The sequence below is a fragment of the Crocodylus porosus genome, unplaced genomic scaffold, assembly GCF_001723895.1.
Source record: "Crocodylus porosus isolate Cpor-Errol unplaced genomic scaffold, CroPor_comp1, whole genome shotgun sequence".
Taxonomy (NCBI): domain Eukaryota; kingdom Metazoa; phylum Chordata; order Crocodylia; family Crocodylidae; genus Crocodylus; species Crocodylus porosus.
Window position 1 is genome coordinate 90,361,407 of NW_017728943.1, and position 20,570 is coordinate 90,381,976.

General features: G+C 40.4%; 2 protein-coding genes across 5 annotated transcripts in view; one reads left to right on the plus strand and one right to left on the minus strand.

Annotated features, from left to right (window-relative positions):
- Positions 1-3,720, plus strand: part of ADSS (adenylosuccinate synthase) — a 58,104-nt gene extending 54,384 nt beyond the window's left edge. For both annotated transcript variants that reach the window (XM_019549769.1, XM_019549770.1), the window contains exons 12-13: positions 1,788-1,937; positions 3,172-3,720. In XM_019549769.1, coding sequence (XP_019405314.1) covers positions 1,788-1,937; positions 3,172-3,224 — 203 coding nt within the window. In that variant the 3' untranslated portion in view covers positions 3,225-3,720. The remainder of the gene's footprint in view (positions 1-1,787; positions 1,938-3,171) is intronic.
- Positions 3,721-4,054: 334 nt separating this feature from the next.
- On the minus strand, positions 4,055-12,759 carry CUNH1orf100 (chromosome unknown C1orf100 homolog). 3 transcript variants are annotated; one of them, XM_019549772.1, is made up of 5 exons: positions 12,223-12,415; positions 10,935-11,027; positions 10,030-10,214; positions 9,177-9,275; positions 4,055-6,553 (listed from the first exon to the last, which is right to left on the minus strand). In XM_019549772.1, exons 1-5 carry the CDS (start codon positions 12,318-12,320, stop codon positions 6,462-6,464), a joined length of 567 nt encoding a protein of 188 aa, XP_019405317.1. In that variant the 5' UTR covers positions 12,321-12,415; the 3' UTR covers positions 4,055-6,461. The 3 variants fall into 3 exon arrangements, with proteins under 3 accessions (XP_019405317.1, XP_019405318.1, XP_019405316.1); XM_019549773.1 differs by lacking the exon at positions 9,177-9,275 and having other exon boundaries at positions 12,223-12,412; XM_019549771.1 differs by lacking the exon at positions 4,055-6,553 and having other exon boundaries at positions 8,215-9,275; positions 12,223-12,759.
- Positions 12,760-20,570: the final 7,811 nt, after the last annotated feature.

A 20,570-nucleotide genomic window follows, 5' to 3' on the forward strand; every position in this document is an offset into this window, starting at 1 on the left:
CAGACAGGGGTGTGTATATGCAACACTGTTAATACAGAGGGATAAATTACAACCACAGAGTTTGTTGTGTTAGCCTCTGACCTTTTGCTATCTGACCTTTTGCCATTGGCATCTGAAATCAAAGACTTTGATCTTTGACACTACCCTGGGGGTCTTTAAGAGGAGGCTAGAAGTACACCTTGCTGGGGTTGTTTGACCCCAGTACTCTTTCCTGCCATGGCAGGGGGTTGAACTCAATGATCTGCTCAGGTCCCTTCCAACCCTAGAAACTATGAAGCTATGAAACTATAACAATCTAGCTAGTTATGTATCCGCCCTACTGTACTTTTTCATTTGTCTGTTTTCTGTAGTTTACCAATGATAATGTAATGGGAGACTGTCAAAAGCCTTACTAAAATCAAAGTATGTTGCATCCACTGCTCTCACCTTGTCATAGAAGGAAATCAGGTTGGTCATGCGTGGCTTGCTTTTGATGAATCCAGGGTCAGACTGACTGGTCTGCACTTTACAGCATCCTCCTCCTCCCCTTTCTTGGGCACTGTATTTGCCCTTTTCCAGTTACTGCTTGAAACTATTGCTCCAAACTTGTAAGACACTTATTTTCATACTGTGTCATCTCATCCATAAAAATTACCTCAGTTTGCTTGTATGAGTATCTTATTCCCAATACAGAGTGGTATACTTTAAGCTTCTGTACGGTCATGAGGGTTTTACTAGCTGGTCCTGCCTACATATCTGAGTAATTCAGGAATTTAAGTTTACACATTTTTTTAGTGACTGGCTGATTTGGGATCATTCAACTCAGAGCAGAGTCCTCTTTCAACCCCTACTCAAAACAGCATACTTAGGGGTCTGTCCACTGGGAAAGGCTGACGTGCCACATGACTGATTCTTTGTCAGTCTGCCTCACTTGTTGTTTAGACCCATCCAAATGTTTTGTTCCAAGCTCATGGGACATGTAGCTATCTGCACTTGTGTGACAGTTTGCCAGACTTCACCTTCACTCCTTGCAAGGATAGTTGAAGTTTTCGTGTCTTATGAGAGATAAAAGATAGACATGTTGGTCAGGATTGTCAGAAGGTTGTTTTCGTTAGACTGATGGAAGGACTGTCTACGTGTATGCAGTGGACTCCCAGAACTTCCCAGAAAGACACTGACAACTTCCCATTCATCTGTGTCTACAAAGCACCTCCTTCATGCTTGAGGCATCTGGGTTACCAAGACCAGTCTTCATATAAATATCTTGGAGCTGACAGTTGTTCCTTTAACATGTACAGTCTTTTTCCCAGTACTCCTGAGTACTACAGTATGTGTTGATGGGCAAGGTCATGCAAATATACTGTATCGACAAGCAAAATGTTAGAATAGAATAAGTCTGGCATATTTTGTTCTATGAGAGAACAAAAGAACAAGGTGCAACCACTTTGTTTTTCAAGGCCCCAGCTATGGGATGCTGGAAAGCATGCAGAGTAACAGTGCTATTCTTCCAAAAGATTCTGTTCTCATGCAGCAGGTTCTTTAGTATTGATTTTCTTGGAAGATGTGGACACTGTGATTTTTTTTTTTTAAGATAAGCTCCTGCCTATATCAGAGTCACCATTTTAGGGTCCTTTCTGCTATTTTGGTTGCAATTTTGTTCTTCAAGCCAAGGGGCAGCAGTAAGTAAATCTTTTTGGAGGTTCCATCAGTAAAATAACTAACTTGGGGCTTGATTTCTAGCTGGTTGTTTAAGGTGATATGAATCTATATTAGTTACATAGTAAACAAACTTTTCTTTTTCTCTTCAGCAAACCAGGAAGTCTTAAATAAAGTAGAGGTTCAATATCAGATACTCCCAGGGTGGGATACAGACATATCAAATGCAAGAACATTTGATGAACTTCCTATAAATGCACAGAACTATGTTCGCTTTCTAGAAATGGAGCTTGGTGTTCCTGGTAAGTAGAACAAACTTTCATAGGTAAAGAAACCCATCTGGAATAGAAGCAAATTAACGCCAAATTCTCTTGCGCCTCTGTTAGTGAAAATTACTCAATGTGCATTTAGAGTGATAGAATTTGAAGTTGATATATTTGTCCTTTGTCACTCTGACACTAATTATTGCTTTGTTTTAGCTGTAAAATCTAAAAATAGGGAACATTTTGAAAAGGTTTTTAGTATATTTGTGTACTTTTTACCAATTAGTTTTTGTCTTTTTAATTAAATTGCTATTCTCCTTTTTAATGGATTCACCGACACTTAATCCTGTTTACATTTTCTTGTGAGGAAAGATTGCCTGTGAGTCGGGAGACGTGGGCTTCTTTCTGATCACAGAATCATTGGGCAAATATTTTAACTTCAGTGTTCAGTGTTTTAACACCTATTTCTGAAAGGGGTTATGAGACTTAGACCCCTGCCACATGTTATGTTTAAGATGTGTGTAACAGCTTAGTCACGTCTTAAGTTGGAACCTGGCCACATGTTAAAGTAGTTAATGGCATCATAAAACAAAGACTAAGCCATAATTTTTGTGGAATAACTGTGGTTGGTTACTATGACTCCATTAACTGAATGTGTGGGGCCACATGCACCCCATGGCTACAAGTCCCATCAGTTGGTGGGGCTCCCAGCCCTCAGGGGCACATGATGCTCCCCGCAGGCTTCCAGCTGCAGGGAGCACCATGTACCCCTGGGGGCTGGGAGCCCACAACTGATGGATGCCTGTGGATGAGTCCCATTAGCCAAGAGGGCTCCAGCCAGCAGGAGCTTATTACTTGCTGTTGCAGGGGAAGTCCAGGATAGTGATCCCTGGCTCCCCCTGCATTGGCAATAAAGGAGGATGGGATCTGATGCCTTATCCATCCTGCTTTATTGCCTTTATTCCCTATGGCAGGAAGTGGAGTTACGTAGATTGCACATCAGGTCTCTTTATGCTTTACTTGCATGCCTAGAAGGGGCCTTAATTTTAGGACCTGATCTTGTTAATTTTTAAGTCAGTGATACAAGATCACGTACTTGGAGATTGGACACAGAGATATTAAAGAAATGCAGTGTCATTGCTTAATAACAAATACTGCGGTTGCTAATGATACATAGATATTTACACAGAAGAACATTTTTTTTTCTTTAGCAGTGTCACATTTGAGTTTATGATAAAAAGTGCAAACTGTTCTGTCACCTTTTTTTCTGCAGTTAAATGGATCGGAGTAGGGAAATCCAGGGAGTCAATGATCCAGCTGTTTTAAAGATTTCAGATGCATGGAAAGACCATACACTCCTCAAAAGACTGCTCATTCTTAAATGTATTAGTAGCCCGCAAAGCAAAGATGTTGAAGATAGATCTTGCATGGAAAGAAATGCTAGAGATGGTCTCACCAAATCCATTGCTACACCTGAAAGACTTTGACCTGTACCTGTATCGGCTGTCAACTGGCAATTTCCAGGACATTAGTCATTATTGTTGCTCATGGTGCCACCAGGTTTTTTCTTTTTCTTTTTTATCAAATACTTGCTCCATAATGTAATTCTTGGTTGAACAAGCTAAGATGGCATTGCTTTCATGACTGTTTGTCTTTGTTATTGTCTCTCTGCTTTTGGCGGTGTTACTTCCCTGAAATTTTAGACAGTAAAATAATGCAGTTTTGCACAAATAATTTTACGTCTTCATTATTTGTATTCTTAAAGCTGTTGTATCCTTTATGGCTGTTGTGAGTGATTAAAGAGAGGGACACGGGTGATTTTTATAATGCTATAAACACTGTCTAAATTATTGTTTGAGTTTTTTGTTCAGAAAATTGTGATGGTGAATTGTTTGGAGTATGCAAGGGGGGGTTTTTTGTTTTGTTTTTAAGGGTACAGCACAAAAACACTTCACACTTAATTTACACTTAAGCATTTACAAGAAAATATGTTCACAGACCTAGAAACTTGATATTGTAAAAAGCTCATTTATAGTTATTAAACAACTCTTCTGATTTTTATCAGTTAACTTTTAAAATGTTAATTTAGATGGCTGCACTTCAAGAGTGCCTACTGCCAAAAAGCGAATGTGTTTTTTGTTGCGGGGGGGGGGAGGTTGTTTTGTTTGTTTGTTTTTTAAATTCAATTAGGACACTTTAGTGTCATTTTAAGTTTCTTTTATACATCATTGATTAAAATATCTTTTTACTTCACATTTACCAAAAGAAAGTACTGACAAAGTGTTTTAAAATTAGATGTATATACAGTAGAAATAGCACTGAATGTGAGTTAGACGCAGGTAAAAATGGTGAGAAATCACCCTTCAAGGGTGGTGCTTTTTCTTTAATGACATTGAAATACTTTCTAGAAGGATTTCCATGTACACTTTGGAGGTGTAATTCCTACTGCAGGTAAGAGACATGTTTATACTTTGTTAGTGCTGGAGGTAATAGTGCAGTTACCTAATCTAATAACACTTTTTATTGAATTTATGACTAAACATGATATTGGATGTTTTTCTACTTTGTGTTTTGATGTTCAGCTACTCCCCTTTCACTTGGAAATAGCATACTTTGTTTTTTAATCATTAACTGATCAAACTTGGATATGCTGCTGTACTGGAATAGTTACTTTAGCTGGTAAAGGGGAATATAGAAAACTTTCAATTATAAAATAAAACAAAATACCCTTCATGGTCAAATCCAAGCAGAGAGATATAAATGTAGATATAGATAAAATCAGATTAATTCATTAGATTCCAAGGCTAATGTGTAGGTGTTTTAACACAGCAAATACATTTTTATATTGGCCATAAAAATATTCTTCATAAGAAGAGTATTGTGAAAGGGCTTGTTGCATTTATATGAGCATTTGTTGCCAAGATGTTAAAGGCAATGTAGAATGATGATGACCTTTGGGTGGGGAACAGGAAGAGGAAGTTACTACAGCAATAAAGTAAGATGGCAGAGAACCTTAAATGTGGTTTGGAGGTACTTGGGAAGCAAAGAGTGGCTCTCATTTTTCTTTTTTTTTTCTCTTTTTTTTGTTACCCCATTAGGCAACAATGCTTTACTCTGTAAAATGGAGTAAATTTGTTGGGCATGTAGTCCACTTTTTCCTAGCCTTTGGTCAGATAATCTAGGAAAGTTAGATTATTTCCTAATTTAATTTGGGAGTTGAACTGGTTTGATCTCTTTGGAATCTAAATTAATCTCAGCAGGCAGAATTCTGGGGCTTCACATCAGTGAGCCCCGATGGAAGAAACTAAATGTTTACATTACCTTTGGGAGACAGAGGGAATGAATTTCACAATTCAAGCAACATGGCAATTTATTAAATGAGAAGCCACTTAGGAAAGGAGCTATTTTAGCATATGTAAGGGCATAATAAAAACAGTGCTAGATCTTTAGGGGATTTGGAAGATGTGCTGTTAGCAAACTCAGCTGCTTAACCTCACCTGTGGAAATGCTATAAAGAAATCTGAAAGACTTGCTTTCATTTTTCTGTATTTTTGCATTGTCCTTTGAATTTGTTCATGGAAAGGGGTAAACTGTCTCTTCAGTAAACTTGTCATTGATTTTGATACTACTCAAATTAATGGTATTGTGCAAGTAAGGTTCAGCTTGAAACTTAGACTATTGCAACGTGCCTCCATCTACAACTATTGCTTTTTGGTAAAACTTTAAACTTTTTGATAATCTTGTTTGTTTGTCTGCAAGTCTTTGGGGCTGTAAACATTGGGTTTTCTCAGAATTGTAATATGTATATGTTTGGGTCAGACCATAACAAGTTCTGTTGGTTTTCTTGCCTTGTCTGAGTATTGTAAGGAATGCTGGGTCCTTGTGAGCTGTGAATGGGATGGGTGGGGATTACTGCTTATTGGTCAGTGCATGCGTGTCAAATTCATTGCACCCCACAGGCCGGATAAATAGTGCAGGGCCAGTACATGGCCTCTGGATCAGGCCGGCAGACCAGCCCCCTGCACCAGATCCAGTGAGTTGGGCCAGCACAGCACAGGTAAGGCATGCAGCAACACAACAGTTCCAGCTCATGGGACCATTCCAGCATGCACTGTATGTGGTGTAGTGGATTTAGTCCAAGATTTGCGGCAGCACATTGGGCTAGATGATATGACTCAGCGAGTCGCATCTCATGCCCCTAAGTTAGTGGCCTTCATGTGCCCTTCTCTGTCATCAGCAAGAACACACTGTCCACCCATTCTGTACATCTACCAGTTGGGAACACTTCAGACTCGAGCACATCTGATTTCAACTTTTCATCATACAAAGTGCCCTTCATTTAAATCCACATGGTCATATTCACAAAGAAAACTTAAGTAATAGTGGTTTCTGAGTCATATAACCAATACAACTACAGGATAAAATATGATTCAGGATACTTCTGCAACTTGGCAAAAACAGACTTCTGTTGGTTTCATGCATGGGTGGCTAACTTCAAAGCACCATTTTTATTTTTAAAGCTCAGTTGAAATGTTTTTCTTATTCCAATTTTTGAGCGTGGATTTAAAAACTTGGGGTCTTGCACTGGCAGCACTTCTCCAAGTTGGAAAGTGGTCTAGGATCAGTCTCTGGTGTGTGTTTATCCATAGCACAACCTGGAATTAAAGATATATTTTCTCTATCAACCAAAAAAAAATACCAACAAAAAAATCCCAAACCAAAAACCTTTCATGTTGCAAATCAAAAAAGAAAAACAAGGATTTTCTGATCCTCTTCCTAGGATGACCATTTGGATTATTCTCTCTATTCTCAGCATGTACTCTTTATTATTTCCTTCCCCCTCTCTGCTCCTCCCACCCCCTTTTTGAAATCCTTTTTCTCAATTCCCATTTGTTTAATTTCCTTTCTTGCACTTGCTGCTTGGGTTAAAGAAGTGCACGTTGCTGAGACAGAGATGTGTGTTCTCACCCAAGTGTTGTGAAATCAAATACCCAATAGCTTATTTGTCAAGTTACAAACCTGTATGGGCCAAAAAATATTTCAACTAACAATTACAACCACAGGTGAAAGGAGGGGAAAACTGATTTCAAGGAACTACCTTCTGCTTTACCTTGCAATTACAAGGTACCACTCAACTGGGGTGGGGTGCCACACGGAACTGAGTTGCATGGGAGGTGGCTTCCACAGCTACACGCACCCTCAGGAGGACATGGGGGGCATATGCCTCCAGATCTGCACCGGGGAGGATAGATTGCTGCTGGGGCTGGTGCTGGGCTGTTCCTTTTTGGAGCTGGGCTGGGCTGCACTGCACTCAGGGTGGGCAGTGGCACTGGGAGTGTGTTGTGGGGGGCTACCACAAATTCTGGAATAACTGCAGCCCCCGCCCCCATGGCCCACTCCCAGGGCCACTGCTGTCAGCCTCGAGCATAGCCACAGTCCACAGAAGCATCCTACCCTGACCCACTCAGATCCAGGGGATATGTCCCTGTGCCCTTCCAGGGTGCACCCAGTGGCAGAAGCCACCACCCCTCAGCCCCTGGATGAGCTGCGGTTCTGTCCTGTGCTCTGGCTCAGCTTCTGCTGCTGTGCACGCCTCCAGGAGGGCACAGGGGAGCATGTGCCCCCTGATCTGCGCATGGGGCAGAGTGGGCTGCAGCTGTGGGCTGGGGACAGCGCTGGGTTGTTCCTGGCAGGGCTGGGCCAGACTGTGCTGGGTGTGGGTGGCGGCACTGGGAGGGAGCTATGGCGGGGGGGGCTACAGCATATTTTAGGGTGGCTGCAGCCCCTCCCGCAGCCCCCTCCCAGTGCTGCCACCGCCCACTCAGTGAACAGCCCAGCACAGCCTGCAGTGGCACCCTGCCTTGCCCCACAGATCCAGGTGCACATACCCCCCATACTTTCTCAGGGTGTGAGCAGCAGCGGGAGCTGCCAGCACACACAGCTCAGTTTGGCACCCTGTCCCACTTCTTCTCCCACTGCTGGGGCCTCAATCTTCCCCTTCCCCTTCCCCACACCCCAGCCCTTTCCTTCACAACATACCAGCCAAACCTAGCTGCTCTCCTGGTCACCTGTGTGCTGTCCTGCAGCTGCATGCATGCACACAGCATTTATCAGCCACATTAGGTCTGAGTACCCCCTAGGACCTTTTTAAGTACCCCTGGTTGACAACCACTGAGAGAGCAAGAAATATGCAATGGTTTATCTGCACTGCTTTCCTGGTAGGGACAGAGGGTCCCAAGACCGTTGGATAAATGGATTGTGAGGTGATGGGGTGTGCTTGGGAATGGTTAGAGATGCATCATCTGTCAAATCTCTGATCACTTTCTGAATATAACCAGTTTAATCTGACAAACGGATCTTAGGGAAGGCCTTAGCAATTGGAAAAGACATATGGCAGGGAATGCTTGTTTTGAGTTAATATGTCAAAAATTAAGTTTATAAAATAAAACCTAAAGGCTAACTTAGTTTTGTGATCAATGTGACCTGGAGGTGACACAGACAGATTTTTATCAGGGGCTGCAGAAGTCCCCTGTTGGGCATGGCTCTGAGAAACATTGAATTCCATGGGGAAATTAGGGTATCAGTGTATTTTCATAAATGCATTTCACAACTTTTCTAACAGACAAAATGGGAAGGCACCTTAATGTCTTGATTTTTTTAAAGTGAGTAGCGTCAACTGTTTTCACTAATCAAAAACAAGATTATGTCTATGGAGTAAGGGAAGGAGAGTACATGTAGTGTGCTTCTCATTTTCAGTGTAATAAATACATGTTCAGTATAAGCTATCTTGGGTTCAGCCCAATGCCTTCTGTTTGCATTGTGCCTAACAGCTTGAATGCTACTGGAAAGAAATAATTCTGTGTTGTGCCCTTACTCCCAAAACTATTGCTACAGCCACACTCATTTGCCACCTGCCTGTTAACCTTGTTGATGCCATGCCATAATGCAGCATTAAGCTGTCCTTACACATATATATTTAGTCATTGTATGCAACCTATTAGGGCAGGAAATACTACTACCTTCATGTGACCTCTTGTGGAATTCTAGTTGAAATTGAGCTAGGGCATGGTGTGATGAGGCCGGCAGTCAGTCTTTTACAGAAGGTTCCGCAAAGATGGGTATGGCCTCCATCACAGTCAACTCTTGCCTGTAGTGTGCCCAGAAATCTTAACTTCTGATGAAAAAGAGGCAAGTGCCAGCTCCTGTGGCACAACCACCCCCCTTTGTGAGGCTCAAGAGTCTTGTATTTCCTTTGTTTTAAAAAAATTAAAAACTTACTGGGATTGAAGTTGAGAGATTTGAAGGATCCAGTTAGTTTCTTCAGATATTGGTTTTGGCTGTTGTTTGTCCAGGTCTGCATCTTGGAACTTTGCAGACCTAATAGGAAACCAGTGAAGTGCATTTATTTCAAGTATAACAATAGTTTGTATTTAGAAATGTTGACAATTCAAGGTGAGGTGTGGGTGTGATATACTGCTTCTGAGAGAAATTTAATTATAACTGTATTTTGTACTTAATGCCATTCATAAGTATCTTGTCATCTGTCAGAATTAAATGCATTCAAGATTTTCTGATCCAGAAATGTCAATGAAACTCCTGGGTTAAGGAGTCTCCTCTTTCTTTTTTTTTTCCAAGTTGAATGCAGAAAGCATTAACAGTTGAAAGTTGAGCTGTTTTTAGATCAAACTGTTTTACTTCAATGCGCTTGCTTGTGCTATGTTTATAGTTGTTCTTTACATATAAATCAACTTGTTCATACATCCTGGTACTTACTGTTGAGCTCTATTAACTCTCTTAAAGGAATCACATGTGCATTATGTTTGAGCAGCTGCTATATTTTTGAGGGGAGTCCGTATAAAGGTGGTTTGCCTTATTTTGGTTCTTTGGTTGCTTTCTGCATGCTGTTTTGGATCTGGAGAAGCTATAATGCTTTGCATCTCCTTTTAAGTAGTGTAAAAAAGGAAAACTGACGAGATGCTTCTCTTAAAGCGGTAATACTTTCCTGTCTCGCATATCTAAAATCAGTTAATCCCGAGTCTTTTTATAACAATTGCAAATAGATTTGAGTGAGCCTCATAAAAAAGACAGAGAACCTTTGTCTAGTTAGACTAGTTTAGCAGAGTTCACTTACCCGTATCATAAAAAGGCAACTCAAATGCTTCTTTATATGTTGTTTGGTTATACCAGTCACTGCCTTTCTTCTTCATTGTTCTTTGAAAATGGATGTACCGCTTAAGAGTTAAATTGTCAAAGGTATGATGGGACTGAGTTTCAACTTCATGCTCTACTGGAGCTGGGTGCAGTGCTTTTAAAGGTCTAGACAAAAGGCACAAATAGTTCTATAATCTCTCGCTGACATATGGTATGTAAACATCACAGTCTACACAGAAGGATAGCCAACATTATGAATGTTCGTTCTAATTTGCTGCTGAAACAGAGCGCTTGGTGTAATGCAGCTATAATTCAATAGGTATTAACAGCATGAGTACGTGCAGTAACACCATCGTGATTCAGTATTGTTGTTCAATTGGCTTTGTCCAATTTTTTTAAAACTAGTGTGAGTGGGGCTGTTTCCTTAGCCAGCATAAGCTAAACTGCTTCAATGTACATTACTGTAGAAATATACTGTATTACTCTTTAATTAGAAAAACAAACAAATAAAACAACTCTCCCCTCCCCCCAACCCTTTAATTACTGATCCTTAGCATCATTAATAGTGCTAATAACATCTTGATGATGAGTCTGCTTTTTTTTATGAGCAACTTGAGTTCAGGGTTCTCTGATTCTAGTGAATTAATATTACATGATACTTTTATGGCCAGCCCAGGAATGAGTGATTTCGACTAATTTCTGTGTGTTTTACCCTTAGCTCATGTTTCCTCTTTTGCTGTGCTTCCTCTTTACTCATAAGTCAAAGCTGACAAGGAGTATCTGGTGTTCCCACCACTATGTGCTGTCACTGTCCAACCTGAATTTGAATGCTAAGAATTCCAGAATAAGGTTCTTAAAAAGATCTGTATACAACAGTTCCCTTACCCTAGAGACTTTTCAGGCGTATGCATCTCGTGTACCCGTCCTAGTTGCCCAGGATAAAACCCTTGAACATCCTTTCCTTGACGAATAGCTGTGCTAGTAAGCAAAACAAATGTGTAGAATAAGCACAGACAATATAACAGAGATAAGAATGACATCTACCTTTCCATAAGAAAGGCTAAATGGAATTTCTTCTCCGGAGGTTTATAAAAATGGAAGCTTTATAGCCAGCACTCCTGATGTTTTATGCTGTGTATTAAGTCCTAGACAAATAATGACTTCAGAAATGAAACATTAATCAGTTTGAAAAATGCTTTAACTCATCTTGTAGCACAAATATCAGCATGCTGATGGGCAATCAAAGCACTCCTGAACATGGGAGGGGCTGAAAACAGAAGTTGACTCAGAGAAGGGAAGGTTGAGCTATAATAAGGACATTTAAGGTAAAACTTTCTAAAGCGCTGAAGTGCCTGAAGCTGTGCCTTCACTGCCAAGAAAGGTGTTTGTGTGTGGGTGTGTTTTCCCCTTATCAACAAGATATACAACAGGAATTAATTACCAGACTCAAGTCATAGAGGAAACGAGAGACGGGTTAGGTTTTTTGTTTTTTGGGGGGGGGCGGGATTTGATTTACATTAATGGAGTAAGGCATAGTCAAGGGACCACCAGTATCTAGTCCTATAATTTCACACCAAGTGGCTAGTTAGAACATAGAGAAGGGAGTAGAATTAGGTGGGGATGAAACTAGATTTTGTACAAAATTGTCTTGTTTCTACATTTTACTAATGTTTTACATGGAGGTTATGAAAGAATGAGTGGTTGGATTCTTCTGTTGTCCTGCCCCAGCTTGATAGGACAAATGTTTGTCTTGATATGCTTATTTAATTCTATCCTGGACTTGAGTTGGGAGTGGCTAAAGAACCTAGAGATGGGTCCATTCTAATTTCTTCTAAACTGACACCCAAGCAACGAGTGAGTTTTTTGCCTTTGTTACATTCTTAAATATAGAATCCATACTAGGATTTAGTACAACTTTGCTAGGTGTCATTGTGTCTCTCTCGAAACAAAAATCGCACTGAAAATAATAGTTTAAACATTATTGACGATCTAAAGATGCTGTGAGTTTATATCATAAACACAATCTTTTCACTTTCAAAAATCCCAGGGCAGGTTTTTTACATAACGGTTCTGAAACCATAACGAGTCTTATGCAGAATATTTGTTTCACTGTTGACTACTCTGACACCCTGAACCACATTTGTGCTTGCACCTGTGTGTCTAGATACTTTACCCTGGAGGTAGGATTGGTGCAGGATCTACAAACTGACGTAGTTTGATAGCTGAGGCTGAGCCAGACATAGTATCCCTGGAGAGGATGATAAAAAACATTAGAGTCTTACTCTCTGCTATTCTCTTATTAAGGAGCTACTGAAACACTGAACTTGGAGCAGTGGTTCTTAATTGTGTTGGACTCAAGGCATCCCTTACTGCAGTCAAGGCACTCCATAACTTTGAAATAGGGTGCTAGTCAATTTAAAATACTACTTTACATATTACAGTGCTTACCTCTTTGCAGGGAGCTCTAGGTAGTGGGGATAGGCACTTGGCCAGGCAGAGACGTTATTGATTTATCTCTTCAGACTTTGTTCATACCTTGATCTAGTGCCATCCCAGGTGGCACAGAGCCCTAGTTGAAGATCACTTATTTACAGTATGGACAAATATACTCAGTAGCTACCTTATTTACTCAATTATAAAATGAACCCCCACCAATAATTATATTCTAGATAAGGAAAATTTATATATTTGATATAAGTTTCCAGGTATAGAATCTAATTATTGCTACAGCAGGGAAAATTAAACCTGGAGATCAGGTGGCCCTTTTTGTCCTTTTCACACCTCTTTCCCTGGAAGCCCCATCCCCAGATCCCTTACTGTCAGACCCTGTTCTCCTTGAGCACATAGAAGTGAGGAGCAAATCTGAAAAAAACTGACCTTGAAATAGACATACCTGTAGCAAATTGCATATAATACCCATAAACTTAGTTCATCCAGTTGGTGCATATTACCTTTTTTGGAAAAATGCTGCATGTTTTAGCACAGATACTCCATAAACACACTTTCAAGTAGCACTTTGGTACCTACTTATAGTGCAAACTATGCATGATGTTACTACAAAGCCTAAGACTCATGTTTTACCATAAAGTTCATTAGGCTGGGCCCCAGCAGCATCAATGGCATTTCTAGCTATGGTGACCCCAGAACTCAGCACTGATAAATATGCATGTGTGTCTGTGTACTCCAGATACCCCTACAACAATCCACATGCTAATCAGCCTGCCACTCATGACTGGAACTGGGTGTTCTTGTCATAAGTCCTGGGATCTTCCAAAAATTTATATGCAGATGAGGCATAGGGCAGCTTGGTCCAGCTTCACTTCATGGAGGGCAGTGGAGGGGCCATACTAATTGTGTGACAGGCTGAGGGGGTGACATCGGGATTTTGTGTGAACTGGGGCCCCATTTGGTGATATTTGCCAGACATTTAAGTGAAACAGGAATTATTGGAAATAGAGAAAGTTGCACCTGAGCTGTGGGAATGAAGAGGAAGTTGGAATGTGGCTCACAGTGACTTGGAAAAGCATTTGTGGTTAATGGTGCTTATTCTGTTAGGCTGTACTAACCTATCCTTACACTAGTGTCCCATCAGTCATAAATAGACCCATGGATGCTACAGTGGAGAACTGCATTAAGATGCATCTGAGTGAAATGTACTAGTACTACAGAAAGAAGAGGATGATGGGAAAGAAATGGCAGACCTCATACGGTGGAGAGGGAACTGGCATAGGCTTTTTTCAGAGGCAAACCCTTTGAAAGAACAATGAATGATAACACTGGAATGGTGATGGGTGCACAGTGCAAACTGTGTAATGGGACTACAATATTTTAATGGTCAAAGTATGTTCTGATATGCTAAGTGAACCACAGTGGTCATTTGACAGGTTGTTAAAGGTACAGGTGTGTGTGTGTGTGTGTGTATATAAAATATAAATATTTTTGCAAAAAAATTTAAAAAGCATCTTAAACAGCAATTTTGGCACCAAGTAAAGGGTGTCTGGCTCTGGCCTTCCTGGTGCTGACCAATCTGGTATCATAATATCTCCAAGCCCCTTGCTGATTCCCAGTGAAGGGAACACCTGTTCATTTTTGGTTGTTTTTTTTAAAGGGGTGTGTGCAATGTCCCCCCCATTTTGTGTGTGTGTGTGTACACACATACTGTCCCAGCATGTTTGCCCAATATGGGGGGGTACCTCAATTTGTATTTGAGTAAATATGGTACTTTGAAGGGGAGAGAGAGCTTCTGCTGCTGCTGGTATGATCTAAGAGTTACAACTGCAGGATCCTATAGTGATACAAGATGGCCAACTCAGCCTAAATGACCCTGAATGAAACAGGGTTAAAGGTGGAGCAGTGTTGCTATACTACAGAATCATGCAGACTTAATAGCTGCATCATAAACAATTGTATCTGAAACCTTTGATATCAGTACAATTGTAATATCTGTCTACAGCTGTAGTTTTCTCCTATGACTTACTACTTCAATCTATTATGAACCTAAAAATTGAAACTAAGACTTTCTAAGGAGAGAGATAATTATTGGATGTCTTCCAGGAAATATCTAGAAGAAAATGCATGGCACTGAAGAGCAGAAGTCAGAGCAAACATATCGGAGGACAGGTTTTTAAATGTTTTTTGGAGAAGCATTAAAGCACTGTCCTTGTATGTATGGAACAGCATTAATTTTGCAGGTCTTAGAATAGAAATGTTCCCCATCATTCCACTATAGTTATCTAGTATAGGCTGTGATTCAAAGTAGTGTCTTTGTAGATTTATTAATCCTGTGGTGTTAATCGCAATCTGTCCATTTGCTGTAATGAACTAGTAATTTGTTCTGCCTCCAGGAGAATCACTGATTTGTGCAAACAGTGACTCACCAGTATTTGGAAAACATGGTAGATGTTTTCTGCATGTTGTTGCCCATCAACAGCAGCGGTGAATGGTGTTTTGGTCAATCTGTGGACCATTTCACTGGAGTGTGGAGTTAGATGTTAAGAGCATTGCCCAGAGATGATCTCAAAGCCAGACTCCTACTTTGACTACAATCATAACCTAAGATCTCTAAAAATGACTTTTCATGCGTTCTGCTTTTGTCTTGAATTGGTAGAATTACACCCTCATCTATTTAATTAATAAAGCACTAAGCAAATTTCCCCATCAAATATAATCTACAAAAGAATATATTTTTCAAGCCTTAGTTAATTTCAGTCAATCTTGGAAAATGTAGCTATACAACATATAAATGTGACAACTCCAACACGCACACACAATATGAGCTGTTGAGATTCACTGTTATATTTACCAACATTTCCATATCCCTGTCAGCCAGTTCTGCACAACTGTTGTCTTCATCATTGTCAGCAGCACCAACATAGCTTTCATTTCCTTTCCCCCACTCTGCCCATTTACAATTATTGTTCCTCAGTTTTATTCTTAGCAGCAGGAGAAAGCACACCTACTACAAAAACGCTTTTAGAATTAAAGAGTGATTTTTTTTTCCCCCACCTTATTGGCAGAAGGGGACATGATTTGCTCTCTTACTAGTTGGGATTATATTAGTCTTGCAATGATGCAATTAATTTACCTAGAGCTGGTTATACATGATTGTATGTAGCATGTTGATTCCAACCATCGGAGAGTTAAAATAATTCTGTGTGCATATTAAGAGCCATCTTTTTAAAATGTATTCTTCATTTGTGCACCCAGAACTTGCAACCATTTTACAAGGTGGCTGTACAAGTTATGTTTTGGTATTGACAGTTTTCATGTGTACAAGGGAAGGGGGCGGGTTGAGAAGTCTTTGAAAAATTGACGGTAAAATTTTCTACAATTTCTGCACTAGACATGCAGTAGTGGTCCTGCAGTAGGTGGTGGGAACAAGAAATATTTACATTGCAGCCAGGCCCCTTGAAGCCCCATTCCTCTAGATGTGGCACAAACACAGTTAAAGGCAACCCTGACCCCCAGTGTTTACAATCTAAATAGACAAGATGGCCAAAGCATGCAGGAAAGCAAGCATTATAATCCTATTTTAAAGATGGGGAACAAAGGTACAGAGAATAGTTGTGTTAGGCACACAAGAAGTCTATGGCAAACTTAGAAACTGAATCCAGACCTCCCTAGTCTCAGGTCAAGGACAAAACCAATTGCCTAATAATCTGTATCCTAAATATAAATTACAATCATCTACTAAAAAAATACTTTGATAATCCAGATATACTGTTCTAATCTAAATAATCGTGTTTCTTGAAATAGAACTATATAACCAATGAACAGAGGAGACAGATCTTTTTTCATCAATTCATTTGTTTTCTGAGTCAAAGAAATCTTACGTTGTTTATTTTACAGTTTGTAATGGGGGCTTATCTTTTCAACTACTCACACTTGCACATGGAAATCTATGTGAATCCCTGAAAGGAAAAAAAAAAAAAGTGAGTTGAGAAGGAATAACAAACACCTGAGTAAACTTCCTGTCCCCAGTCAAGAACTGTACAGTGAAACTGGAATCTTTCCTTAAACTCTTGGGAACAAGCCACTTGCATCACTGCAGGTGGCATTGTGATGTTCAAAACTGACTGTAGCAAAAGTATAAATCCCACTGCTGGGTGGCTTTGTAGAATCAGAGCAATCCTAGCAATATTACCCCAAAAAGACGTGATGGATCCATGATCCAATTAATGATATAAAAGAAACAAATGAAGGGTTGATTTCACATGTATAATATAACATGGTGGGGTTTGGGTAGGGGAAAGAATCTGATGCATCACTAAACTATTGGAAACTAGTGATGACACAGCTAATGCCATGGACTAAAAGCACTGTTTAGTTTTGACAGGTTATAAATTTAGAATTTGACCCTTGCTGTTTTTTCTCTATCAACCTCAGGACAGCACCTCAATCTTGAGTTGTGTAAATTAAGTCACTGCTCATTCTGGCACAGAGTGCTTCTGCCAAGAAAGGATTTAAAGGAGAAATGCAAGGAGGGAAAGGACAAGGAGGACTTTTTTGCACAAAAGAGGGGATTTGGGGCAAAAACAACCGTTTAGGGGTAAGCCAAAGTTATAGGAAAGGGATTTGAATGGTTTTGATGTGGTTTTATAGATGCAGGCCCACATACGTGTTCATTCTCTCCTGATTTGATTGTTCTGTACTTTAAAAATGAAGACAGAGGATCTTAGCCTGTACACTCTGTGGCTTTTCTGCCAGCTACAACCAACCTTTTCACTAAAGGCTCAAAGATAACTGGGGGCAGGAGGGGAGGACATGAGGGGAATAGCTGGGTGTGACCACTTTGTGAGTCAGAGGTGAAAATGCCCATTGAATGAGAAATTAGGGGGGTGGGGGGAAGCAGTGCAACTTATTCACTATCTCTAGAGTCATGATCTCATCTGTATTGTTTTTGGTCAGTTTTTAAATCCAAGCAAAGCCTCACTGTGTTCTTACTATATGAATGCACCCCAGGCATATTACTGCTCATTGGATGAATATAGGAATTAATAAGCACTTGGCAATTAGATTGACTTGTGACTCTAATGTGAGAAATGACTCCAAAAATGACTTTGATCTCTATATATGTAGCAGTCAGAAAACCCATCTCTGTCTTCCAGTTAAGAAAATTTAACTGGGGCAAAGACATGAATGAGATATGACTTTGGTGAGAGACCGAAGTCATATCTCCTTCATGTCCTCACTTTAGTAAAATTTTCTTAACTGACAGACAGAGATGGGTTTTCTAACTGTTGGCCTCAAGCTCAAACCTTGGTAGTGAAGACAAATTATTTTTTTTATTACTTACCACCTCCAGCAATGAAGAGTCTGCAGATCAAATTAGGCCCTCAGTGGGCACATCTACATGTGTGCTTTAATGTGCATTAGCCTATTTTAATGCCTATTACAGTGTCACAATAAACCGTGCTTTGCTAATGTGCTTTTTCCCTGTAGATTACGGTTGAGGCAGTGCCTATACACGTGCAGTGAGGCTGTAATTACAGTGTGTTGGAGCAGACTCAATTTAATCAAGTCTGTTGGAGCGCAAACATAAACGCCCAGAGGTACTAAATTTAATGCGCACTAGCAAAAGTATGTTAATGAATGTGTAGATGTGCTCAGTTTGTTCTTTGCAACCCTGCCCCCCTCAGGTTTTCATCAGTGACATCTCTACAAACCTATAGCCTTCAGCATGTTTGGATAGCTGCTCCTGGGGGAATGATTTGAAGACAGTGGTCTTGTATAGGGATTGATAAAGACATAATTTGGCCACGAGAACTTTTACTGTTGCTAATGTGTAAAAGGAAGGAATCCAGCTTTACCATCAGAGCTGAGAGTTTGCAGGGCTGCCAGTTGGGGGGGTGCGATGAAAAAACACATTTTTTCATTTACAAATGGAGTACAGGGAAATAAGTTAAACACTGGGAATATAGAAGCCCACAAAGACACTTTTGCAGTCAATTTTCAGGGGGAAACCAGACTCAAACACTCCTAAGCCTACAAACAGACTCAAACACTCCTAAGCCAGTCCCATTTTTGGCAAATTTTCTGTTACTGGGAGTGACTAAGTGAGAGGTTTTGCTCTTTATGTGCAGCAAATCTGATTCATGTTCATCTGTCATCTTTCAGGAAGGAAATGGAATGAGCTCGTTTGTTTGTTTCCTCCTTCTGGCATAGTCTCAACTTAGAAATTTCTCATCAGTCTGAAGAAGAGCCTACACAAAACCCCCTCCAAATATTTGTATTTGTTGTCTCTGCCCATAGCTGACAGCTGCCTGTTCCCCAGTAAAAGATGGTGAACTCCCAGTACTTTTTCTGCCGGAGAACCAGAGGCACATAGGAGAAGAAAGAGGCTGTGGCAAAGCTAGGATAAAGCTTTGCTCATTTTGGCAGGCTGCCTGTGTTCAGAAAGCAAGCATCATCCACAGAGACAAGACCAAACAAATCAGTATTCACATTCAGGAAGGAAAACACTACAGGTTTATGTTAGGAGAGGTAAGGGTGCATGATCCTGTTCATACCTGCCTAATGGTTCAGTCAGTGAAGAGTACCAGCCGCTGCTGGTGGTTTCAAGCTTGATTGTAACCTAATAAGAGGATTCTTTTCTTGCCTTTTCCAGTTGACACTAGGTCTATGTCACAATATCTGTATGACTCAGCATTTGCTAGGGGTGACCAGGATAAGGATCTGAGTTCTGCTGAGGCTGAAGTTGCCTGAGGAAACCTAACAATTCTTATTTACAAAATTGACAAAATGCTATCATTGCAATTAAGGGGATATGTAATTAACTGTGTCTTAATTACAGCAGCTGCCACTTCATCTGAATGCAGTAATTTGCAGAGAAAATGGGGGAGATACTTTAAATTAATGTGTGTAAACAGTGAAACTCACAAATACAGCATAAAGTAAATGACTCCTGGTGGACAGAAAGATACCTCCTTAACATGCTCCGTAAAACTATTTTGGGGGGCAGGAGAACAGGGCGTTGTGTCTTAAGAGACGAGTCTGGTGGTCAAGGACGACTCTGCTCCACTCCACACTTCCTGCAAGTCCCTTAGAAGTGACACCAATGGGAGTCAGGAGCCTAATTGGATTTTCAGAATCATCTATGTGCCTGTCTCTCTCTTGATCATTAAAACCCCTTTAAAATTTAGCTCGTAACCTCCATGCCTCTGTTTCCTCCACAGAGGGCACATCTACGCATGCCACTATAGTGCTGCTGTAACTTTTGGAAGTACTAAAAAATGTTGTAGTAACATCCGGTACTGCGCTGTGCGCACCATGCATGGTTATTTTTAGGCACTATGTTGCCGTAGTGACATGCTTTAACAGGGGAAAGCATCACTACAGCAACATAGCTGTGGCATCCCAGGTTTTGCCTACGGATGCTCTGTCGCCATAGCGCCACATGTAGATGTGCCTACAGAGTGGCTTCTTGCCAACATTAGCCTTACAATTATTTAGTCTCGTATCAAACTTTTGATATTCATGAATGTAAGCAAATAAGAACATGTTAAGTTCATCATATTGTTTGTAATAAAATATATTGAATTAGGTCAATTTTATTTCTCACTGTGCCCTTTTATAGCTTGTCATTCCTCTTCACTGACAGGCTCACACCCTGATTTTTCAGAGCAAATTTCCAGCAGATTTTTAAAAAAAATAAATTTTTGACATTTTCAAAGAAGCATGTTCACGCACTCATCATTCTAGCCTTTTTATCAGCTTTACACCCAGGGCTGGCTTACTTTTGTAGTGAGCATGCTAATAGATCCTGTTCTGGAGGCAGCTGCCTTAGTTTCTGAACTGCATTTATAAAGTATTGCCCACAATGTCCCATTGCAACCTCTCAGGGTGCGTTCTCGCAAGTGCACCATGCAGTTTGCAGTGCCTCAAAGCAGCTTGAGGCACCACAAACCGCACATGGTGTAAATGCAAGTCTTTGCCACGCTGCTAGTTTACAGTGCAGCAGGTTTTTTTCATAGTTTCATAGTTTATAGGGTCGGAAGGGACCTGCGTAGATCATCTAGTCCG

What these genes read in the sequence shown, in the direction of transcription:
- CUNH1orf100 (XM_019549771.1), bottom strand. Translation starts at nt 12,320, where the DNA reads ATGTTTTTTATCATCCTCTCCAGGGATACTATGTCTGGCTCAGCCTCA. An exon ending in ACGCCTGAAAAGTCTCTAGG is followed by an intron (nt 10,215 to 10,934) that starts GTAAGGGAACTG and finishes CCTTTTGTCTAG; the next exon opens with ACCTTTAAAAGCACTGCACC. An exon ending in GTTGCCTTTTTATGATACGG is followed by an intron (nt 9,276 to 10,029) that starts GTAAGTGAACTC and finishes GTTTCCTATTAG; the next exon opens with GTCTGCAAAGTTCCAAGATG.